At 35.7% G+C, this 26816-nt stretch overlaps 1 protein-coding gene across 1 annotated transcript in view; it reads left to right on the forward strand.

Moving 5' to 3' along the window:
- ipo11 (importin 11) overlaps positions 1-26816 on the forward strand; it is a 262035-nt gene that overhangs the window by 133722 nt on the left and 101497 nt on the right. Inside the window, exons 23-24 of the mRNA XM_006626819.3 lie at positions 12149-12228; positions 16098-16178. Coding sequence (XP_006626882.2) covers positions 12149-12228; positions 16098-16178 — 161 coding nt within the window. The remainder of the gene's footprint in view (positions 1-12148; positions 12229-16097; positions 16179-26816) is intronic.

The following is a 26816-nucleotide window of genomic DNA, read 5'->3' on the forward strand; positions in this document are numbered from 1 at the left end:
AACTATGGCAAGCAAACAAAGGTTTTTGTCAGTTTACATTGTGTTATGTTGAATATAAGCTTTAATACACTAATACAACAACACACTGTATGGCTATAGATTGAATTGACTCCATGTAAGCTGGCATGCTTTGTAAACCTACACCCAGTTTTGCTTGTGTTACCTTGTTTTGTTGCCATACTTTTCACTTTGTTTCAGTAACTTTGGCCTCCCTGCTTTCTTTTAGTGTGGGACTGGGTTGGTTGCCAACAACATTGTTGGCAGTGCTGATCTAGTCATTTATAAAGGAAATAGTGCCAGCTGTCACCCATTATTTCTTCCATTTATTCCTATGCAGCATAGCAGTGTTCACTTAAGACTTGACACTTCAATCCTTTTCGTATTAGGGACATTTTCAAGGACATCAAAAAGGCCACAAATGAGAGGAGACCATTTGGCCCATTAAGCTAATGTGTTTCTATTTTTTATAGTGTCCTATGGCCCATATTGGTTGGAACCCCATACACACACTTTCACACACAGAACTTTATTTTTGGGGCTTTCTAAATAGTATTTCTGATGGGTTGAAAAATAAAATTGTATGCAAATGTACTCGATGTTCATCTAATCAAAAAGTGTTTGGTACTGAAGCTGTTGTGACTATTGTTGTAACTAAATGGCATAAAAGTAGAAGTGCTAAAATTCTAAACATTTTGAGGTCCTTATTGACCTAAAATGTCTTTCTATCTAAACAATAATCATCTAATCAATTCTGTAAAGTGTCTCATTAGAAAAAACCCTTTAATTACAAGAAGCAATGAGAGCAACGAGCATAGAAATTGTAATCTATACATTCTGCAGTTAGCTATACTATGCATGTAATTATATTCTTGACTAATACTTTGGAACTGTTTTCCAGAGGTTTTATCAGAAAACAGCGTACACCTCAGAATGCACATGTGCTGATTTGTTAGGTCTTTTTAAGCATTTGCATGATGCATTATGTTCTATACCAGTGGAATTATTGAAAGAACCTTTGTTTGAATGCAAGATTATATATTCTACCAATTGGTAAGGACAGGATACTTTCCTGTTGTTATGCATTCAGTTATTAAGCACAAAATTCAACAACAGTGTCAATTCCTGGAGGTTGACTGGGCTGACCAAAAGACAAAGCCTAAATTGAAGAATTTTATATATCCATCCATTTTCTAACCACTTCTTCCAGTTCAGGGTTGCAGGTGAACATCTATGGATTTTGTCATGGCATCTTTTCATTTTTATATCACATAATTTAATACTAGCAACAAGAGCACAGTCTAAAACCATAACTATGTGTAGATATACATGTATAGTATGTATAACTATTTGTAGGGAGTTAGATAAAATCAAATCACCCAAGCCTGTTAAAGAGAGTAGCATGTTTTTTAATTCTATTCCACAGTACAAAATGGCAATGAAGATAACACAGGTGACATATGCTTATGCATTTTGATTTTGGTCAAGATCCAAAAACTGACTTCTGAATATGCTGCAGCTAAAAAAGAGCGTGTTTAGAAAAAACAGAACGCAGTGCATTTCAAGCATAAAGCAACCCCCCCAAAAAAGATATGCAGTGGCATTTCTGTATCAGTTGGGCAAAGAATAGAATGATGTATTAAAAAGGTAAAAAAGAGGCACCTTCATAATGTTCTGATTAACAGCTTCACATATAGGGCCTGGATCAAAGTTGATGCAAAGATTCCTGACCTGTATATTTGAACTGTTTCCAGAACTAACAATTGTCAGAGGTTGACATACTTATGGGTTGTTTTCCAAATATAATTTAATCCACAAGAAAAGCAGTTCAAGGATTCCCAACAACCCCTTTCTGACCTATATATCATGGTACACTATGATCAATAATACCAAAGGCAGAAGCGAGGTCCACGAGGACAAGAATGATGAAAAAAATGTCAGTAGTCATCAGCAGATTGTATATAACCCTTCCAGCAGCAGTTTCTGTGTGAGGCATCAATGTAAACCCAGACTAGAGTAGCTCAAACAGAGCTCTGACCTGCAGGGCTTAGAATGAAACACCCATAGCCTGTTCTAGAATATTTCCTAGAAATGTTAAGTTAGATATTGGAAAATAATGTGTAGGCTGCTTTTTTAAGAAGAAGGACAGAGTGAACAATTCTTGATCTAGGAGGCCATGTTTGGTAAGGGCCAATGGGTAATTAATATCACATAAAACAATATCAGGAAAACAATTGCATTGGACTGTAGACTCTTCCTGAGTGCTATACTTAACTATACATATCTTCTAAAATATGATGAACTGTGGAAGAATAATTCTAGGATAACTATTCTTCAGTTAGTTTCCCCCCCAAAAATAAATCTACTCTGGGATTGTAATTGCTTTCCTAAGATATTATTGAGTTTTACTTTAAAGCAAGTAAATGAACAGGCCACTGTCCCATTCATGTTTATCCCATGAGCTTCCATGGAGTGAAACTGGATGTTGTACAGTTATTAGTGCCAAAGAACTGGGCCTGTTCTGTTTCTAATCTGAAGTGTCACCCAAGGTAGAATTGTAAAATGTAAAGTAGTCCTCAATCCTAGTTTTAGGGAGCTACTGTACTTGCAGGAGAGATTAAAATGAATTGGCAAAGTATTGATTTGAGTAACCATGGCAAAGTAGTGGTTTGGGTAACCATGGATTAGCAAGATAACACATCATAGTTATGTACACTATCCGACAACCTTTTTAAAAGAAGAAAAACATTCACACACACATAAGCATCCATTTGCAGTGCTTTTATACTCTAAATATTCACAAGCATGTTAAGGTTACAAGTTTAGTCTATGGTGCTATTTGTTAAGTACATGTTTTGTGGTAATTAGAAAAACATTTGAAGTGAATATAACAATGAAATAACTGTAGTAGTATAATTTAGCTTGATTCAAGGGCATATAGATATTTGAAGATGGCACTGAATTACTAGTTAATGAAACAGGTCATGCAAAACATACAACTGTAATTGACCTTATCCAACTGATTTCTATCTTTAATAATGTTAGTTGTTATTTCTATTGTTACAGTGGTAATAGTTTCAAAGTTATTTTTCTAAATATACGGTAAGAGTAGTGTTTATGCTATTATACCAATTTATAACAGATTCTCTGTGCTTTCATTTAGGTAATCGGTAAAGCTTTACTGTTCTGATAATCAGTCCTACAAAGCCTATGTTCTCATGAACCATCGCCTGATCGTTACAAATGTTCTCTTTTAAAAAGTGATCTGGAGAAGACTTGGAAATAGAGCAGTGAGATGTATAATATGACATGGCAGCCATTTTCACCACCAAAGAGTCTGTTGCCCACAGTCTGACCCACTGCTATTTTATGAGTGTCTTTATATATTTTCGCACTCCCCATGATAATTTATACAGATTATTTCAATGCCTATGTTTTGACATGCCCTAAATCAAGTACCCAGGTCTTCATAAATTCATAGATGTTATACTTCGACTCCAAACCCTAGGATAGCTCCCGAATTTAAAATGTTTTACCCACACACTCTTTATGCATTATAGATTGAATGAATGGGAGTTTCAACATTTCCACTAGTATACAAATTCTTGCTTTGGTTTACACTACTTTAACTTGTGCACATATAATACAAACTGTAGGTCATTCACAGACAAATGTTTAAACAGTGTTGTATGTACACACTAGATACACAAATGTCTCATTCCTCCATGTATAGTTCTATGAAAAATGATTTTTTCCATTTTCTGAATTTTTGTATTTTTTCTCCACTGAATGTTATCAGTGTCCTATTGTTATATGCGTCATGTTGATATATAAATGATACTAATATGGGGATATGATTGAATGTCTTTTCAGTCATTTCTTCACTTTCACCATTTATAACAGTTAAACATGAAATGTGGAAATGAAAGTTAACTTCAGTGGATGTAAAAAATGCAGAGACGGTGTTCTCCTCCCCCCCTCAATGCATGTGTCTGGAGAATTTCAGTTCACCTGGTGATTTCACATACAAGGCGGAGCACCCCCTGCAGGAAAAGTGTGGGGGAGAGAGACTAACAGAGAGTCAGCGAGGTTAGCTCACAGTGGGGGACATTCACAGGGTATTGGAAAATGAATGCCTCACACAAAGTGCACACTAGAAAGGTATCACACTATAATATATACTCTCTTGTCTGTGTTTGTATGCTTTTCACTGGCAGGATCAAGGTTAGTGTTTTGAGAGCAAAATACTCTATATTCAGATATTCATACAGGTGCGTTTATTTGCTTTTCATAATTTGGCGTCCACACCACGAGATGTTTTTTACTGTTTTTCCAGACTTATTTTTGTGTTTTTGGATTATATGATATTGAGTGATGTATTGATTTCTTCCACTTATGATTTTTCCATTTTTAACAAGTTCTAGCAAGGTTTTAGATGCATTTTACAATAAATCTTAAAAAGTTCGTAAAATATTTGTATTCCCCTTCAGAATACAAGGCAAGTCTGTGTGCTTTTAAGCATTATTAACATAATCTTGCACTACTTTCGCACTATACTTTGTATAAAAAAAAACATGAATAGGTGGGTTGTGAACAATATATTGTCAAGATTAATATTGTTGTTTTTTTTTTTATGAAAACAGTTGTCACGATAGCCTATTCTCTTGCAATTACGGCTGTTGCCATAACTTAATCTCAGTTTAATATATAATTTTAATCCCGGCATTTAGCAGTCAAGCAGCAAAATACTTTCTTCCTTTAAAAATATACCAGGCCTACCTTAAGACATTATAATTTAAAAAAAAAAAAACAGGAAGGAATGTGACAAAAAGCCATGTATAAAGGCTGTTATATTTAATGTGATTTTGTGAGTGTTTCTAAGCCTCCTCAAGTACAGCTAATCAGGCCCTTTCAGTAGCACCCATTTCTGTATTCCTGGCACTTCCGTAGGGTAATAAGAATTACTTGGAAGACCCACTTTTCATTTATTTTTAAGATTAAATTTTCCTCTATAAGAGATTCAGTCAGTGATTGAGTGAATGAGCTGACCATAGCCTGTATTTTCTTTTCTGTTTTCAAAATTCTGGGTCCTGGAAAGTTGACTTTCAACATACTGTACATGTTGATACCCACTTAACAGATCTGTTTTGGTTATGCTGGGACCCTAATCTTCCATATATGTCGATTATTATTGTCATTACTATTACTTATGCAATTGACTGACTGTAATAAATGTATTCTTATTATAATGCAACGAGTGAAGGTTCAATCCATGATTTCAACAGGAAGTGAAACTTTATCTGTTCCTTTGCAGTCTGCCCCTGCTGACACTGCTGCGTACTCGAATATCTTCTTATAATAATGTGCATTATTTGACGTATTTTGTACTTTAAGTAACTTCACAGCTTTTACATTTACTGTACACCAGTTAAATCCAGGTATTCAGTGTCTGATTTCTGAAGTAAACTTTACACTCATAAACATGAGGTCCAGACTTCCCAGTGTGATCTGTTTTAGATATAATCTTTCAAGTTTGTTATAATTTGTGATATTAAACTCATTTGCAGTCATTAAAACTCTGAAACTGCAGTGTAATTTGATTAGATGATTTGAAACTCTTAATGGAAAGTTAATCCCAAAAATAAATTCTCATATACCACTCTCTTATATATGAATGTGACCATTAAATCTGCCTTTAGGTTGACATTTTGTTCTACACAATATGTTAGTCAGCATGATATCATTTTAAGGAGCAGATTTTTAATTTTATGATTTCTACATCCTGTTAAGACTTGCCTTCTTATAATGAACCTTTTTCTAAATGACTGTTGAAGCAATGTGATACATCTGGGAGTCTAAAAAACACTGCTGTTTTCTTTAGAATTTAATGATCAGTCTCAATAATATTAAAATGTACTTCCAACTGGACGTGGGAAAAAAAAAATACTTACACTTATTTTCAGTCTGTCCTAGCCTTTATGATAGTATGGTTATAAAACCATCCTTGCTCCACATTTAATCATACTCCAGTTTTTCAATAGCAATAGATTATAGCGACCAATTATTTTTCATTCATAACAGTATACGGCAAAGTTGAAACACCACAGCCTGTAAATGATTCACTCTTTCATACCATGTTGTGAGAACACCTTGTGTGAAAGGTGTATATGAGAAGCCAGGTAAGAGGTGCCAATTCACTGGGAGAACCATGAAGCAAGGTTGAGAGGTTCTGTTTGGTCAGACTGCATATCATTTTTGTGTTGGAACCACAATAAGATTTCAGATTCCATTTTAGCTATTACAATTGCTGTCCTCCCTTCATTGGACTGTTGGGGATGGTTTTGCTGTAGAGAGACTGTGAAGCAGAGTTGAGTAACATATAATTTAATTCCTTGTCTATTTCTGCAATTGTTGCAAGATTCAGATAAATTACGCTGTTAAGAAGGCTCAATGTTAAAAGCAGGACCATCTGTATTTGCAATTCTTTTTTTTATGCCGATAGTGCCCTGCAATAGATGACTTTTGATTCATGAGATGTTCACAACTTGTGATGCTTAAATTGTGATGCATTAAAAGTGACCTATATATACAGTATATGTGATATATTTACAATTGCTGACAAACAAATATTACAATTTGGTATTTTTGTTCCCACCAGAACAGATCTTCAAAGTTTTCAGAGATTACATTGAAGTAAACTACCTTACCTTTCCTGACATTCTAATCAAGTGATTCCTCAACAAATTTGTTTCAGCCCTCCCTGTGGCCTAATGTGTTCAGACTCCCTCGCACTTTTAAACATAATGATCAGTTCTCATTTAGGTTCCAAATATTATTAAAGTACTGTTCCCAAAAACAAGAACTGAGTCTTTATCACAAAAGATAATCAGTCTGCACTGGGAAAAATTCATTAAAAGCTGCAAACCTGACATAATAGGCTTTTTTCCTTGTTGTCCAAAAGATGCACTTCATTTTTCGTTTAACCAAGTTTTATTCATTTTATTTTTTAAAAAAAACAATTTAAGAATAAACCCCTGCAACATTTCAACATCCTCCCCTTTTACCATTGGTTGAATCCTTCTCCAGAAAAGGAACGATGTAACATACAATGAAGATTTGACCACATCAGCACACCAAGCCCCCACTTTCACTTCTCTGCAGCTGGATAGCAGAGATTATATCAAACAAACAGTGTCTCATCTGTCATCTGTTATTGTAAGATTCCAAGATGGGAGTTATTATTTTACAAATGTACTTGAGAGGGAGGAATATCCTTGGTCAGAATAGTGGGAAAATAAGAAAAAAGTAGTCTCCAAAACCCAGTCATAGCTGGACACACCTAAACTGTCACTTCATTAAGGAAAATAATAACTTAACAACATTCTTATGTATGTATGCAGGCTGTATTTCATATTCCCTGATCCTTACCCCTCTCTTTTACATTGGTTCTTATGAGGATGATTATCGATATCCAATACACTTTTCTGACCTCAGCTCCAGTGTATACTGGGGTACGTCAGTGGTCATAATTCCCTCAGAGTGAAGTTTTCCACTTGAGGCAGGGAGATGCCGCCCATGGATATGCTAATTCACTCAAAAGCTCCACTTTCTTTCTAAAGTATTTAGGAGCTGGCAGAGAGGAGAGCTTCAGTCTGCACCTATGCTCAGAAGGGGAATGAATGGAATGCTTCCATGATGGGGCTGCCAAAAAAACAAAAACAAAAACAAAGCCACACAAGGGAGGCCAGTCTATCAGTTGTGCTAGATTGCAATTGTTTCTTGGCAAGACTTTGCTTTTTTGAGTAAAAGAGAACCTAAACATACCTAAAGAAAAACATGCACTGGCAACTGCAGTTCGATCTCAGGGCCACAATCTTGGCACATAGTGATCTCCTGAAATTTCATGCCTTGCAAATTGGCGATGAAAGCTCCCCCTGAACATTATGAACATCACATCTTATATTAATTGTGGGTGTATGTGAACGGTTAGTTCATTAGTGATGTAGATTTTTTAAATTAAACCTTTGTCATTGTAGTATTTATTTCTGAGCTGAACTGGAAAAGATATCCAAATATTCCATATATTTTTAATGCAGTTTAAAATGTATTAGTAACTAATGTATTTTACTTTCATTTCACCATTTTGTATTAAGGCTGTTAATACAGTTAGCTGTTAGTTATGCGGATGCATTTAAATAATGTAAATATCTACTGTTTCTATAAAACTGTTTTCATCTCCAATAAATGCTTATGATCACAAAACGTCTGACAAAAAAAAAGGATTTTTCTTAATAAAGTTCCTGTGCTTGCCACCAACTGTTTAGAAGCAAGCACATGACTAGGTCAGAAGCAAATCTCATTTACAATTTTAAAGTAAGGGCAAGAAATAAAATTTACATGTTCCCAGAAAAAATAAATAAATTAATAAATAAGTCAAAATGAAATCTTCATGGAGCATAAAATTAAATATTAAATCCCTTTCATCTCAGAAGATGTATAAGTGAAGCTGTGCTGCCTGGTTTGTCGTTATTTTTGTGCGAGGTCACAGATATTAATTAGAAAAATGAGACTTAGCTATTGCTTCCTTCTCAATTAAGTGGTTATGTTTCTATGTGGAAATTCATAATCACTGGAAGTGTTCAGCACAGTACAGTGTGTGAAGTAACATGGCTTAGAGAGTTCATCTGTATGCTAACACAAAGCCCTTCAGTGTAGTTATATACCTGCCTTTGTGTCTTTATTCCAGCACATCAAAGTCACAGTACCTTGTTTTTTTGGTCTATGAGGAGTTCTGTCTGGAACACTGGTTTGGGATGAAAATGGTAAAATGTTATTTTAGAGATGGGAGCCTGAAGAAAATCTTAGCCTAAGAAGGTTATTACATTTTTAAATGGTTACATGTTTTTAAAATATTTATATATAACCCATTGGTGTAATGTTAAAAATAATATTTCTAGTTAAAACAATTACAGACACTGCATAAAACTGTTTTAACTATTGTCCAGAAATTAGAGTACATAATTTATTTGGTGTGATTATTTGCAATATTGGATTTCTGAGTGCCGCTTAAGCTTCATTTTTTTTATAGCGCCCTTCATAACATAACGCTTTCACAGTTATTTACACAGATTATACAAACAGTAATCCAATACTATAAATTGAAATGAAATTACTGGAAGTGGTTGCAAAATAGTTTTAGAGTATTGTGGAGTAACCATGTAACAGTAAGGCATAATGAGAATAATCAGAACAGGAAGAGCAACACTCGTCATAAGAATATTAAGAGGTGGCACATTCCACTTCAATTCACAGTGCATAGTGAATGTGTGAGCTACTCTCAGGATAAGATGCAAATGGACATTGGACATATTATGCTAAATTGAACATCAAAATGTTAAAAGATCCACAAACACAAAGGATCTTAAACCACATGTAGGATTTTTGCAGAATTGGCTACAATACCTTGAAAATTCCTTAGAAAACAAAAATCAAACGCTATAGCAAATGGAAGTTCAGAACATACAGTGAGCATACGATTTCGCATCTTTCTGTGAACTAAAGAAATTGTTTTCTTGACCATTCCAAATGGATACAAATTTAAGAAATCAAATTCAACTTCCAGCTCAAAGTAGCAAAAAGCTTGTGACTATTGTCTCCTATGTAAACTTCGGCTTTCATTACACTTGAAGGAGGATGACCTCTCCCTGCTGAAGACGTTTGTGAAATAGCCATTCACTTAACAAAGGCTGAAAGTCATCTGTGCACATGGTTGCTAGAGTACTTTGCAAGAATCCACTTGGAATACGGTTGAATTACGGAATTGACATTCAGCATGACTCCCAGAGCCAGTAGAAATCGCTTTGTGTGAACATACCACTATCAGTCCCTAATGGATCGGTTTGATTTTACATGTTGTCAGTATTATGCATTACCATGCATGTTGAAGGTCTCATTGTTCAGGTATCAAATGTGTCTTCGTTTTGAGAAACAAAAAAATATCTGAAAAACAAATCACACCCATCCATAGGTGCTCCCAATTCCATAATAGGCTGACTCAGACTCTGTTTTCACAAAGAGTCCAAACACCATATAAAGCAAACTGATGTGCATTTCTTTATTTTTCTACTTTGTTGAAGGAAAATATTTCAGTGTGTGTTTAAAAAAGCTGTACAGAATTGTTGTTGTTTTCTGGAAATTATATCTTTAATGTAATGTTATATTTCCAATAACATTTACATCCTACATTTTTTGTACATGTATGAGGTCAAAAATGGGTAGAAGTGTACTTTTGTACTGATGATGTAATATAGAGATTATATAACAACTGCAAAAAGATCTTAACAAGAGTTTCTCAAGCATATCTCATCTATAGCTGGGAGACATGGGGTATGCTGGTCACTGAACACCTAACAGGTGTGTAAATATCCATGTTGACAGCAGTGTCTTCTAGGTTTTCCTGAACGTGAAACAGAGGTGAGATTCTAATGACTTCATTTTTTCTGCTGACTGGTTAAAACTGTTTTGACAGATACTTCACTCAAGGCATTATAGCGTCCAAGTAAAAGTTTATGTATGGTAGCTGTGTTGCTTAATTGCCTCATACGATCTGGATGTCTGAAAATGAAATGACTTGCATTTTACTCACATGGTCTAATAGCTGGTGTTTTAGCATTTCTGGCACTAGGTACTCATCTGTGCTGTGCTATATGAAGCCCCTTAAGGAAGCAGTTGCACTTCTGCCTTTTTGAAGAGTGCCATATTTCATTATTGTGAGTACTCATGTCTTGCCCTTAGGGTAGTTTAGAAGTAATTCGCTAAAATCATTTGCCCTTCATCTAATCTGTAAAGATTAAGTGAAGCCCTGTGATAAAGGGCACTGAATCCGTTTACCTCGGGGTGCAATTTTTTTTTTGCTTTGTTTGTGCAAGTAAAACACCATCCGCAGCAGTACAAGCGATTTGAACTTAATCACCTGTATTGAATATACATAAAGATCACAAGGGTGATTGTTTTTCAGTAGCCTGACGAGCAGTCAAAACATTTAACGTACAGACTGGTTTCACTTTGACAGGAACTCACCATAGCAGTGTACAATATTTTGACTCAGCTTCTGTTGTTAGTTTCATTTCAGCTGGCAGCTACAGCCATTTCTATGAAGTGATTATACGCAAAGGGTTGTTAATATGCATAAATGAAGACTGTATGACCATAAAGGCAAAAACCATACACTGACAGTAGAATGTGGTTCTAAATTCCCAGGTCAGGGTATAGCATTGCACATCACTGCATATTTACTTTTATTAATGAAATAAGAATTGAACATGCCTTTTGTTGATCTGTAATACTTGGGTAATCTGTTTGAGTCCTAAATGTTATCATTCCATCTTGCACAAAATTACCTTAATAAACCACACAATTAGTTGAGTGGCCCTGGTCTGTGTGCAATAATAGGGGTGCAAATGATTTCAGAATGAATGAATTGGTGATTTTCAGGCAAAGATTCCACCATGAAGACCAAGGAGCTTTCAAAACAATTCCAAGCTAAAATTATATAAAGGCACAGATCGGGAAGAGAAAGTAAAAACATTTCAAAGGCACTTAATATCTCTTTCAGCATGGTGAAGTCGGTCATAAATTTCTTATGTATCTCATTATGTGTATCCTTGTCTTGAAGACCACTTAGATGTCTGTTCCATTGTCTTTAAACAAGTTTGCTTAAGCAATTACTTATTTTACAGATCTCAGAAGTGATTTACCTAAAGCAAATGTGATGTGTCTGTGGCAAGCTGGAACTTGCATAAAGCTGCCTGCAGTGCTTTAGTTTTTCAAGTCATTAAAGATACCAGCAGAGAGAATTACAGCATTGAACCCAGGAGATCATAAACCCATGGATAGGAGAATTTATTTTTTCATGCACGACCAAGGAATAATATTACACTGCTTTGTTACACTGTTGGTAATAGATGGAAATAATTTGTTTTGGAAAGCATTGTATTGGTGCAAAATGATTAAGAAAACGAAACCCATTTAATGATGATTTTATTTCCCAGGAGAAATATCTGTCTCTTAAAAAGTACTTATTATGTTACTGGTTCTTTTTAATTAACATGCAGTTCTAATAATGATTTTGTTTGGATTATTTCTTTTGCAGAACTCAGCTCTGAAAACCTCAGAACTTGTTTCCAGATTATCAATGCATATGTGTACTTGTCATCAACTGACTTCTTACAGGTATTGTTCTTAATCCCTTGCTCTTGCTTAGGAATATCAAATTAAGTAATGCCCTAATAGTGGGTTTCTAATTAAAATTATTCATCTATTTATGCCAAGACAAAAAAAAATCCCAGTAGTGCCTCCACATATATTTCTTGATTTCCTTACTTTATCTAAGAGGTATGCATGTACCGTATCAAAGGTCTTGTATTTGAGTTATATTTGTCAGCTGGTATGACTTTTTTACTATTGGTTGATAAGACAATTCTGTGATTCTACAGTGTGCAAAGGTCTACAAATGAACTGAGTTTTAACAATAATGAGTTAGTATTAAGGTTTTTCAGGCAGTGAATCTTGACGAAGGTGTACTCTTCACAGCATCCCAGCCACAAGTTGCTTATGAGAGTAACTTTCCATTTTTCCTTCTAAGTATAGCACCCCTCTTCAAGATTACTTGGTTGATTGATTCCATTCTGAATTGTATCTTCAGGATTTCACAGTGCTGTAACAATATACTCTGTTAGCAGAGTTAGAAACAAGTTTTAATTTACCTGAGAGACATTTACTTGCCATTCCAGAAGAAAAACCCACTTTGATAAAAGTCTAGCGTTTTGATTGCATTATTAATATACAGTGGTGTGAAAAAGTGTTTGCCCCCTTCCTGATTTCTTATTTTTTTGCATGTTTGTCACACTGAAATGTTTCAGATCATCAAACAAATTGAAATATTAGACAAAGATAACACAAGTAAACACAAAATGCAGTTTTTAATGAAGGTTTTTATTATTAAGGGAAAAAAAAAATCCAAACCTACATGGCCCTGTGTGAAAAAGTGATTGCCCCTGTAGTGTGCTCTCTGAAGGCACCAGTTCTGTAGGGTTTGGGCATTTACGGGGACAATTATTAATTGTAGCAGTAAATCACAAAATTGATTCTTTTGATGGCTTTAGAATCCAACCATGCGATATAACTCAAACAACGCACACACACAGGTACTAATACACGAGGATACATTTATTAATACATAAAATATACATGTAAACCTAACTTATCGTCGAGAGGGTTATCAGAATACAAAAGGTATATATTCAGTCAGTTATAAAGAGTTACATATATCAAGAGGACATACGTTCAGTATATCATTCATTTAGACCGTTTCGTAAATGAACTTGGTTATAACTTCTACATTAGATACTCAAAACAAGTACATAACTCTTAGGAATTAAATTGATATCAACTGGTTGGGATAACAATTGAATTCTCGAGCAGTAATGCAGTGAAGTTGAATACTCATCCAATCTCTGGGGATTCAGATCTCCTGCGGGCTCTCTGGCTCCGTGCCAGGCTGTGCTGTGCTGCTTGCGACGGTGCGCTGCTGATGCTCACTGACCGGCTAGTTAGTGTTGGCTTTAACTAGCAAAGTTTGCACACAGGATAAAAGATGACTGTGGGTCCCAGCAAGTCAGGAAGAGGACCGGTTTGTTCCTGATGGAGAGCTAGTTATGAATAGTGATTCAGCCGTCCACAGTTTCGACCTGTTCATGAGGCTTGCTGCTGGTGCTAACTTCGGGTGGATCCTCTGGTTACTCTCTGGCAACCTCCGCTCTAGACTCTTAGAACAAAGGAAAGTTCTGGCACTCGGACACACTGGCCGTTCTGTGGTTGTCCGAGCTGAGTCTCAGGATGGTCAGGAGGCGCGCTGCGAGAATGTCCTGCCCTTGGGAGCCTTCTGCTCCTGGGCTGTCCTGCCCTGGAATTCTCCTTTGAATTCCCTTTAGAAAAGTCCACAGAATTCTCTCAGGCCCTCTGTGTTGCCTGTTTTTACCTGGAGGAACTTCAGCTCGTTGATTGGCTAAAAGTTCCATGGGCATCAGAGTCCCACGTGGGTTACTCGGCCCTACCAGTCCCTGATTGGTTGATCAAGGTGAGATATGAGTCACTTACTCCTGACACTTAGGAATGCAGTCCAGATGTCCATCTGGCACTCCCTAGACAGATAGGCGCCAATGGATGATCATTGATCATGATAGTCAGGCTTAGCTAAGTGCATCCCCCTTCGGGAGCTGTCCCTTATCAAAAGAAAACATCTTTAAATCAGCCTGCATGAATAGTTTCTCTGTGGCTGCACCACAGAGATGAACAGAGAGATGGGGTCTCATTTGGGAAAGCACTGCAACACTTAATTCTGTCTTATTAACGAGCATTGCCGCTACACCCCCCCTTTTAAAACATAAATCAACTGTGGTTTATCACATCTTTGGAAAGCTGAGTTCAATTTCTCTAGCCACATACAGGCCCGATTACTGCCACCTGTTCTCAATCAAGAAATCACTTAAATAGGACCTGCCTGACAAAGTGAAGTAGACCAAAAGATCCTCAAAAGCTAGACATCATGCTGCAATCCAAAGAAATTCAGGAACAAATGAGAAACAGAGTAATTGAGATTTATCAGTCTGGAAACGGTTATAAAGCCATTTCTAAAGCTTTGGGACTCCAGCGAACCACAGTGAGAGCCATTATCCACAAATGGCGAAAACATGGAACAGTGGTAAACCTTCCCAGGAGTGGCTGGCCGACCAAAATTACCCCAAGAGCGCAGCAACGACTCATCCAAGATGTCACAAAAAAACCCACTACAACATCCAAAGAACTGCAGGCTTCACTTGCCTCAGTTAAGGTCAGTGTTCATGACTCCACCATAAGAAAGAGACTGGGTAAAAATGGCCTGCATGGCAAAGTTCCAAGACGAAAACCATTGTTGAGCAAAAAGAACATAAAGGCTCGTCTTAGTTTTGCCAGAAAACATCTTGATGATCCCCAAGACTTTTGGGAAAATACTCTGTGGACTGACGAGACAAAAGTTGAACTTTTTGGAAAGTGTGTGTGTCATTACATCTGGCGTAAAAGTAACACAGTATTTCAGAAAAGTAAAATCATACCAACAGTAAAATATGGTGGCGGTAGTGTGATGGTCTGGGGCTGTTTTGCTGCTTCAGGACCTGGAAAACTTGCTGTGGTAAATGGAACCATGAATTCTGCTGTCTACCAAAAAATCCTGAAGGAGAATGTCCGGCCATCTGTTCGTGACCTCAAGCTGAAGCCCACTTGGATTCTGCAGCAGGACAATGATCCAAAACACACCAGCAAGTCCACCTCTGAATGGCTTAAGAAAAACAAAATGAAGACTTTGGAGTGGCCTAGTCAAAGTCCTGACCTGAATCCGATTGAGATGTTGTGGCATGACCTTAAAAAAGCGGTTAAGGCTCGAAAACCCTCCAATGTGGCTGAATTACAACAATTCTGCAAAGATGAGTGGGCCAAAATTCCTCCACAGCGCTGTAAAAGAGTCATTGCCAGTTATCGCAAACGCTTGATTGCAGTTGTTGCTGCTAAGGGTGGCCCAACCAGTTATTAGGTTTAGGGGGCAATCACTTTTTCACACAGGGCCATGTAGGTTTGGATTTTTTTTCCCTTAATAATAAAAACCTTCATTTAAAAACTGCATTTTGTGTTTACTTGTGTTATCTTTGTTTAATATTTCAATTTGTTTGATGATCTGAAACATTTCAGTGTGACAAACACGCAAAAAAATAAGAAATCAGGAAGGGGGCAAACACTTTTTCACACTGTAGAACAATGTTGCACCAAAGATAGTGGCTTATTCAACAAAAACTTGGTCCAACATTAGAAAAGACGTAACCTGTTAAACAGTCATAAAGCTCTGATAAATACAGAACACTTTACAAAAGGAATATGTTTATACCGCTACTCATTGCACTTAAGGTCAATTATAAATTACAATGGATTTCTTAATGAAGCAATGGTAACAGATTTTAATTTGCATTGCAAAATTCTTGAGATATAATTCTATATTCTTCTCTTTCCAGAATTACGCTGAAGCTCTTTGTCAATCTTTCTGTGAACTGTTGAAAGACATAACTACTGAGGGCCAAGTCCAAGTTCTTAAGGTACTGTTTTTGATTTTATACAAAATATATATGTAAAACTATTTAATTCAGACCATCCTATCATATTTTATATCTTATTTAGAAAATAATGTAATATAATCTGTATAACGTAATGTTATGATAATGTCATATCCAGATGTTGTTAGTGATCTTATTATAAAGCTGTGACATTTTTTTATTATAATTATCCTCAGGTTTGTGTAATTATGTGATTCGATACATTGCAAATTTTAATACGGGATATGGATTTTTTTGGCAGTTATGTGGTAAAATGATTAACATGCCCATCCATTTTTTTTATTTTTCATCCAGCTGGTTATTAAATGTCTCCTTTAATAACAGCAAGCAATATCCAAACCAGACGATCTGCTTTATATAAACAAGTAAAATCTCCTTTAATGTTTGAGGAATTGAATTGTAATTTTATGTAGAATTTTTAGAACTGATATACAGTTACTACATTGGGTCCATCCTAACTAAAAAAGAAATGTATTAAGTTTGATCATATCTTAAAATTTGTATTTCTCTTAAATGCTAACTTACATTCAAAGTTATTATATCTCTTTATAATTATTTAATAAATAATAAATATAAATAATTTAAGTAAACAAATGCATTAATTCAGAATTAACACAAGAGAGAAGGTATATGGTTTTCCTCAGCTTTATATTTAGTTTCACATATTTTGTATGTTTTGCCTTATACTACGGAGTTTTTCAGAGATTTGTTGATATCCCATTTAGAATTTGGCACTTCTCCCAGCAGAGTTTCTGTTCCTCGCAGACATGCATGTAGGAATTCAGTGGCTTAGAATATAGATGCTTATCCCTCTCTTCGGAGAGCTAACTTTGGAGCTAGTGCTTTGAAAAAATATTTTGCACAGCCCCTGCTGTGCCAGGCAGATGCTGGTTTAATTACATCCTAGAAATGCCGCCATTTTGAAAATTAAAAAAATAACCTTAGTAGCCATTTCTGACTGTGCCTTTTATTAAACCCTTTATTAGGGTTTCTGTATGTACAATATGTGTTACTGTGTTTTTTTCTACATTATTATGCAGATTTTCATTTTTCTTATTATTTGGAGCTCCTGCAGAAAAACAAATATTTCAGTGATGTGGTTATCGCCCTTGTATCAGAGCACGCAGAGAAGCCTTTTTGTCTTTTTAACCATGACTTGTATTAGCAGGGATACACTTGTATAATCAAAAGGGGCAAATCTAAGGTTACCTTAAAATGTAGTTTCATTCACCTTGTTTTATTTGATATCTAGATCTGCATCTTCAAAAAGTCTGTGCATTTAGCTTGTCAGGTTTATGTTTTACAAAAAGAATGCCAGAGGCATTAGAGACATGGCTGAAGTTGAATAAAAAAAATGCAGAGTGAATGCTTGAAATTGCTTTTGTACTGTTTTTTAATGGTAAAGGTTTCATTGTGAGGTACAATTGTTTGAAATAAAACAGAGACAAGAAATGTCCAAGGCTTGAGCTCTGCATTCTAATCATTTTAGGTCTCTCCTAATATTTACTCACAAATGTGAAATGTTAGATTATACCCTTTAGAATTTCTTGGGTGAGAAAAATCTGAACTGTAGGATGTGATTTAGTCAGCAGTACACTAAAGAAACGAGTAGAGCAGTGACTTGAAGAGCAAGGGAAGCTTTATGCCTCTGGCTGTTTCTTTGACCACTTGGGAAAGGCAGCATTATCTGTTTATTAAAAAGATTCTTGATAAAATCTTCTAAATAGAACTCAATGGGCATACTGCAGAGCTGGAGTAATATATTCTTGATCTGCAGATGCTAGCATTAGGACGCTTAATCATAATGACAAACACCTAATCTTGCTCAAGACGTGGCTATAAAATATTGCGCTGTCCTCAGTAATTGACCTCCTTCTGTTAAACAACTTTAAGTAAGAATGAAAGGGAACAAGGTCAGAAACATTCTAAATGTGTTCTGTGTTCTAATCAAATAGAATCCTAAAAACCAGAATGGACAAATCAAGTTTTTGGTTATTTGGGGTTCATTTCATGTTAACTGATAGCACAACAGACTGAGGTTAGGGTTCCAGTAATTTTACCTCATCAGAAAGATATATAGGAAGCCATATAAAAACAAAAGAGCTGCACCAAATCTATTCTGTTGCATCTGTTGTTAGTATCAGAGTAGCAAAATTAAATTAGGACCTATAATGAACTCCCTGCAGTTGAGCAATATTGAGTAATATAGGTATAACTGCTACTGCTACTGAAAATAATATTTCCGCTGACCAAACGATCCAGTTTCTGCCTTCGACAGGAAGTGCCAGGTGATGCCATTTTCAGATATTGGGTCATCACTTGCTAGAGTTTGAGCTGAGGAAAATCGTTTTTTGAGACATACAGGCAACAGACAGACATCGTGCTGCATCCGCAGCAGCTGAGGTATTTGACTAAACTGTTTTGTTTTTTTTTGTCCCTTTCCTTTTTACCAAACACCTTACCACCAAATATGTGCAAAATTACAACAAATGCTCTTTTGTTTCCAGTCCATGTCCATGTTGTTGCAGATAGCTATAGCAATAAACAGACACCATCCCTTGTCATGATCATTCACCACAACCTCATTTTTATGTCTAGTGGCAGTTCATTTTTTGATGTCGGCGGGACATCAGATTGATTTTACTTTTACAAAATGTCAAAGTTTAAATAAGCTTTGGCTAGGGTTAATGAGGGAACATTACAGGCAAATAAAGACAAAAATGCATGGAAGCTTAAACACTTTTCTTTTGTAATTGAATGATCTACCTAGCAGTTTGCTGTTGTAGATTGTTTCTATGACTAATACAGTGCTGGTGTAATTGAGCAACTCTTCCACAGCAAGACAGAACTTAGACCTTTGGGCTTTTGCATATCATCTTCTTCATACAGTACCTCTTTTTTTTTCATTGTTCTGTCAGTATAAATCACATGTTTTGCTATGTTTTCATTTATAAGAGCCTTTTTCAAGTAAACAAACACCTAGACACAACAGGGAGTTGCACAGGAAACAGTCTAATAGGATTTTTAAGTAAAAAAATGCAGATCATGAAAATTACAGGAATTCAGAGTATTTCTTCCACCTGCTAGGGAGATATGAAAAGTGCAGTGTAAAATTAGTGATAATGTCAACTGCTCATTTGAGAGTTAACCTTTTTTTTCAAGTATTTGCAGAATACAATGCTTTAACAACAAATATATTAATCTTTCTCCATGGTTGCCAGTGTGAAATACTTTATGCTAAGGGTTAAAGTGCAGTATGCTAGTGTGCTGTGGTTACTTCTATTTTTAAACCTGTATGATTAAGCTATTGTATGTTGTTTTCTGTTTGTACGACAGTGTCTTGTAGCCTACAGTGCAGGAAACAAACTTGCTCACTCATTCTATCCTTCAAACTATTTAGAAATCCAGTATATCAAGCGTTAACCTGTCAGCTAGCCAAGGTGCTGAGCTACTAGGAATCCTTCACCAGTTTTGTAATGGATAGTTTAATAAAAAAAGCAAAAAAGAACCTCCTAACTTCATATTGTAGTTAGTGATACAAACGTCTTGGTGGATTTAAAGATGAAAACATTATATAGGTATAAAGGAAACATGAAACTTATGTTTTTGTTGATTGTTGCCACACTTTTACCGGGTGTTATTTATTTAAAAAAATGTGCAGATTTGGTCTTCCTGGCTGTGTTTTGATTCAATTTAGGTTCACAGTCTCCTTTTCCTGGCCCAGTCAGAGGCAGGCTTAAGCAGTCTTTCTTCACCCATTCTTACGATACATCTATCCATTGCATATGGTGTGTTTTGTGTTTTATGTTAATATTACCTTTAAATCTCCACCTGTTAATAAACAAAATTAAAGAGTACTAATAGCATCCTTCACTTTGCACTTTTGGCCTGTCTCACTGGTGGTTTCAGATACCAAGCTGTATGTTAAGATGCTATCACATGGGCTGGAGGGACTGTATGACTTCTGTCAATGAATCAAGATCAGGTGGACTTGATCTAAAGGGCATCTGGCTTCTGGTAGCATTTGCTGCCTTCTTCACATTATAGGTGTGACTAATGACTTTTGATGGACTGGAGTGGAAATATTATTGCATCAGTTCAGTATTAGAAGGACTAGGCCTCAGATTTTAATATAGTTAAAAATCGATATGGCATTTCTTTGGCAACTGTATTAACGCCAAAAGTTCTTCACAATTTAGTATTTATGAGGGGCACTCATCAGGGAAGCTCATTTTAACCTCTGACATTTGACTCTTTGCAATTTTTAGATGACGCTGTTCATAAAGCTACTATTTCTTATCTTATTGCTGTTAATAGTTCTCAATATTATGTATCATTCTGTGAGGGTTATATATTGTTATACATAATGTTGCTAACTACTTAGTGATTTTGTTTTTTTACTACTATATAAACATAATTGGTCCAAGTCTGAATTACCACTTTTAATTCTGCTTTAGAGAGAGCAACTCTGCATAAACTATGATACTGGTCAGTTTAGATACCATGGTTTTGAGATTTACTCTGTTAGATGCCATGACAGTAACCAACTTGAAAATAAAACACGTTTTTTCACGTTAGCTTCATGTTACCTTGAATAGATTAACTCGTTTTCTCTGTTCTCTTCAAACCAGCTTCTCCAAATAAAAATGAATTTGCTTCCTCACTTGAATTTGTTTTGTGATTCCTCTCTTTCCCCCCAAGGCTATTGGGACCAATTGCATTCCACAATTACATAAAGTAGAGTAACTGCATATTATATTCTCTACAGCAAGGAAGGTCTACAGGACATCTGACTTTGCCAAGCTTTACATTTAATCTCTACATCTCTGTTGTGCGTGCACTGTTTGTATAGTTTAACCCTACCACTCCTCTTTCTTGGAGTCCTCTTGGAATAATTCTGTTCTCTCCACATTGACTTCAAGATTTGATTCGTACTGCAGTTCATTGCATTTGGACTTTATAATTTGAAATACTTTCCATAATCATGAACTTCTTACGACCGCATGGTGGCACGGAGGTTAGCATTGCGGCTTTGGGGCCCTGGGTTCATTTGCTGTCTATGTGGAGTTTGTATGTTCTCCCCATGTTCGCCTGAGTTTCCTGTGGGGTTCCTCCCACAGTCCAAAAATACAGTAGTGGTTTAATTGGCTTCTGGGAAAATTGATATGTGTGTGTCTCTCTCTCTTTGTGTCTGTCTGCACTGTGGTACACTGGGGTCCTATCCAGGGTGTATCCTGCCTTGTGCCTGTTTCTTGCTGGTGTAGGCCATGGCTCCCTCATGACTATTTATTGAAAATAGAAAATGAATAGATGGATGAACCTCTTACAGTTAATGATCATTCTTTCAATTTTTCACACTGGAGCTACAAAAGGGAATTACATTCTAGCAGATATTTTACATGAGAATAATATTGGATCATTTCAGATCCTGCAGTCACAGTATGAAATTCTAGTCTGCATACCTCTTCTCAGTTTTGGTACTGTGCCTATGGGTTCTTCTTGGGGCATAAGGTGGTTTATATACCCAGTATATAGTCTGTTTATTTTCAATGAACAAATGAAAATATTGCAAGTTTCTTAAAAACCCCTTAAGCAGTGATTACTGTCTGGATTTAAACGGTGTAAATTAACTTCCAGCAACAAGTTTTGGATAAATATAAACTCTTCCTGTGAAAACCATTGAATGGTCCACTAAAGTCCCTGTTGGAGAAAGGCTTTGACTCCTTGAAGATGGAATCTGATGAAGGTTCTAGTCTGCTTTATATGTTCTTTCAGGGGAGGGTTTTAAAAGTGTCCAAAGGCATCTGCCTAAGTACCTCTAGAACATAATCACTTGTGGGGAAGTAGCATTGGGGGGGATGGGAGAGGGCGTTTTGTATGAGGTGGGGATTGGAGGAGGTGTTTTGTTGTATTTCCTCTGAGAAAAAAAAAGACAATTACCACCAGCCTTGCACTGTATATTTTGTTTCAAAAAAAGTAATAACTTGTTAGTTAATATTCCAAAACAATGCAGTTATAAATGAATAAAATATTCTGATTAAATGAAAGAATGTTTTATGCTACATTTCAGATTTTTAGCTAGATCTATATATATAGCTATAATATAATTTACATACAGTAGCTATGAATTGGTTGTTCAGACTGTTGAAGCTGTAGTTTCTATCACATAAAGTAAATTAATTTGGCTTGTAGGCATTGCAAATCATTTCAGGATCCAAAATGCCAATTTCCATTCTAATATGAAACAAGAATTTGTTTTTTACTTATGGTCCCTATCTCTTTCATTTTAGTGAGGTAACAGTATGTTTGGTTCTTCATCTGATTGAGTCAATGAAGGACTTGAGAGACTAAAATTTGCAATGGAATGTGATGAAAGAGGTTATGTTACTTATCCCTGCCTTTTTTAAAATTCTTTTTTAATCTAAATGTCAGAAGAAATGAAATACAAAGAGGGTCAGATCACAGGCTCCTGAATCCACAGGTTTAGTTCTTATCACCAAATTGGCAGGAAGCATCTCATAAAATCTTTGAATAAATTACTTAAATGTGGTCTGAGGCTCTCAGTGCTTGGGATTCTAAAAAAACAGTTCTGCTGAGCCCGAGCTGTGAAAACCTGCAAGACAGAAAGCTCACTCTGTGTTCATTTTACAAAGCAGCAGTCACAGACTGCACGTATTTAGGCAGTTAAGACAACAAAAGTGTTTTCTGATTGTTCTGTGCAAAGATATAAATTAGCTGTTCTAAAACTTGACATTGATTACATTAATTATGACTTGATACTTTGAAACCATAATAGTTCTAATCATAATAAGATTTATTTACTGAAAATAAAAACCAGAGTGAATGAGGTCTGGGAGACGAAGAGGAAATAAAGGACAAAAACAGCAAGTGATCAATTGTTGAAGCTAAATAATGCCTCCTGATTACTAACAGTGGCAGATATTGTGAATAGACTTTGGGAGTAAATTTTGCTGTTAAATCTTTTGATGAAGCGATTTTGTTTCTAAGTCTAATGATACATACTGTGACAAAGAACAGTCAAGTTTGTGTAAGCAAAATGTCTAAAAATAGTGATAGACTACTACCAACTGGGAACATGTAGGCAGAGAAATTGGTTTCATACAAAGATGCAGATGGGCATGGAATAATAAAACCATGAACAAGAGATAATGTTGGATATCAGATAAGGGGATGTTCTGGTTATTAATTCAAGCTTGTTTTCATAGAGTTCCTTCATTCCATGTTGGCATCAAATGTGGGTTATGGATTTAAAAAAAAGTTTAGAAAAAGGGCAGCATTGAGCAGGGCAGGAAATTGTGATATAACAGCCTTTGAAGTTATTTTATGGGAAATGGTATGTTGTACGTATTGCTGTTTTGTTGTCCTGGGGGCCTGAGTTCAATTCCTGGGGTATTATCTGGTGGAGATTATATGTTCTCCTCGAGTTCGTTTGGGTTTCCTCTAGGTGCTCGGATTTCCTCCCAGAATCCACAGTGAGCGTGGGTGGTTAATTGTCTCTTAGGAAATCTGGCCCAGGTGTGAGTGTGTGTGTATTATTGTGTGTGTGTGTGTGCCCTGTGATGGACTGGCCTCCGATCCAGGTGGTACCCTGCCTTGCACCCGTTTTCAGTTTAGAAAATGGACAGATAACCTAATAACTACATTATTAGAACATTATTTAATTCCATTAAAAGTTCATTTGCCTGTTTCCTCAGTGGTCTTTTTTTAAGTTTTAAGCAAGTTTACCCCAGCTATCATGTAAGTTACGATGAATGCCAGTAACAGTCACAGACACACAGATTTATCAGTACTTTGCATATTACATAGTTCACTTTTGTATTTCATCTCATAAATGTTTAAATATTTAAATAATGCAGTTTTAAATATAAGATGTATTTATAATCAATGTGGTTTGATGGGGAAAAATAAAACATTTGCTCTTTTATCTCCAGAACATGAATTTCATGATAAATGTGCTTTTGTGACCTCCTTTGAGAAGAATATTTGACTTGGATTCATTTCATATTAAAAAATGATAATAATGTTATTTGCAGCTTTGCATAATTGTAGGGCTGACATTTGTGCTAAAGGGCATATTTGATTGGCAGAAGCTGTTGCTACTCTTTCTAAGTTATCTGGTTTTGAAAATAAGTGATATGATATTTTTAAAGAACTAAATATCACTTTCTTTCCACTTTTTATGTTTGGTGTTTAAGCAGCTCATTTGGTTGCATCCTGAACTCAAATGGTTTACAGGAAAATCACCAAGGATTTAAGGTGGTGCAAAAAGTCAAGATGTATTGTGACTAAGCATTTTTGTACACCCTCATGAAGAACATCATATTTTGTCTTTAATTTACTTTCCCGATATGTTTGCCATTACAAAACAATGGAAAGGAGATTCTATCTTTGCATGCTGTGGTAACTGTAATTCAATATTGTTAATTTAATCTATGTATTGGTTATTTATCTTACCTGTTATTGCTACACAGTGTTGTCTCCTGTCTGTTCCGCTATTTTGTCTCAGGACACAGACCCTGACCCTCCTCTGATTTAAATCAAGGATTACCTGCCCATCGGGAGGAGGCAGGGGTGAGTTCAGGGTTATTGTATTGAACTAAACTTATAGGTTGACAAGTCGGTCTGTTCATAATCTTTCTGGAGTATCCTGGTCTGTGTGTTGTTACACAACCTGGGTGATAGTAGACCTACAGTATTGTTTTGAAATGACTGTTCAGAAATTTCTTCAAGAAATTGAAGTTTATTATTTTCTTTAATGTTTGGGTTTTCTGAGTAAATATTTTTTCTGCCACAAGGGAAGTTTTAGTAAACAGACACTTTTTGTACTGGCTTTTTGGCTGGCCATCTGTGTGATATCTGTGACCAACCCTGGACTTACAGCCAGTAAGTGTGTGTGGAACAGCTCCGTTGGGCTTTTCTAACATTCCACCCCTTCAAATGTAGACAGTAAACTGATTCATCTGTAAGTTGGGGTTGAGAAGCCAAAACAGGCAATTCTTGTGTAGTGGTTTGCTTGGTTTTCAATATATCACAATACTTGAGGGACTTTAAATATTTACTGTCACAAGAAACTGAGATGGAACTGTTGGTTGCATCAGTAAAGACTGCCTATTGGTTGCTGTACGTTTTATGTCTGAGTGATGCATGGCTAACATTAAGCACCAACAGCCATGGATGAGATTTAAATGAACAAGAAACTACTTTACCATTTGGAGATAAGAGGAAATTCAAGTTGGCAATACTGGGCAAGCACAGGGTGGAATTTAGCCAGGATACCAGTGTTAACAGTGCCATGGGCTATATAATGACCAAATATTCATGTTTAATACCTCATCCTAAGGATAGAACACCCTAAAGCATTTCACATTGCAGCCTTACTGGGGCATTTGTTAGGACATTTCGGTCTAGAGGGGAAAATACACCTCCTGTTTCACAAACACCACTTACAGCAGCACCTAAAATGGAGGTTTCCCATCGCAGTGCTGTCCAGACTGGAAGGTGGTAACAATGATGTGGGTGAACTGCCTGAAAGTCATTAATTATAAACTAATGGCTTCTACTGAGAAATGATTTTGTCTATAGCGATTGTGCAAATGTGTTTTCTTGCCTACAAGATCAATTAAGTAGCTATTTTACTGTATATACAGTCAATAATCACTAAGGAGTACCCCAGATAACAGCCCGATCCTTTTATTTCAATAAATTAGATTAACAAAGGAAAAACATGATGCAAACTAGTTTGCAAAAATAATTATAAGAAAGCATTACTGAAACAGTTATGAAATGCTGACTCATTTATTTTGGAATTAAGCATGAAACGTTCAGCAACATGTTAAGTGTGCTAGTAATACGTCTCAAATGCTAATCATTTAATACACTAAAGTGTAAGCTCACCTGGAGTGAATAAGACATATAAGTTTGTGACATCTGTACTAACCATGCACCATGTTATGAATAAAGTGCACAGTATAAATGACAGGTGTTTCACTATTCTTCAAGCTTCAACCACAGTAATGTCACTCTATATTTAAAAATAATCATATAACATACCATGAGATAAAACTGTGTTTTTTTATATGTAAATAGTTTATTTGAATTCCTCTGTTTCTAATGAGTAACCTTCAGGGGAAAAAATGGCTTCGTTTAACACTAATAACTAAATCGAAATATTATTATTATTTATTTAAAAGGCCACAGATCAAAATAGATCTAATATTTTTATATGATACAGTATTTAAAATGTGTTGAACATTTATATATCATTTGTTATTAACATTATCCACAATGTTGTTTTTTCCCCCCCTCATGGCCATTTTATTAAATCCCACTTTCAATTAACTTATCTTGAACAAAAAAAGATAACAGAAAGGATTAACAGGAGCATTTAATTATTTTTTAATTAGCATCAAAATATGTGAAAATGTATCTGAAAAAAATGTTTAAAGATCTTTAGTGTTTATAATGGCCAGTCATTTGTGACCATTCTTATCTTTATATGTAAATTCGGGGGGGAAAAAGGTTTTATTGCTTTTCATTCTGCTTCTTATTCTGCTTGTTTAGTATGGTATCTCTTGAATTTACACAGTCATATTAAATATA

This window comes from Lepisosteus oculatus, chromosome 3 (genome assembly GCF_040954835.1).
Source record: "Lepisosteus oculatus isolate fLepOcu1 chromosome 3, fLepOcu1.hap2, whole genome shotgun sequence".
NCBI classification, from domain to species: domain Eukaryota; kingdom Metazoa; phylum Chordata; class Actinopteri; order Semionotiformes; family Lepisosteidae; genus Lepisosteus; species Lepisosteus oculatus.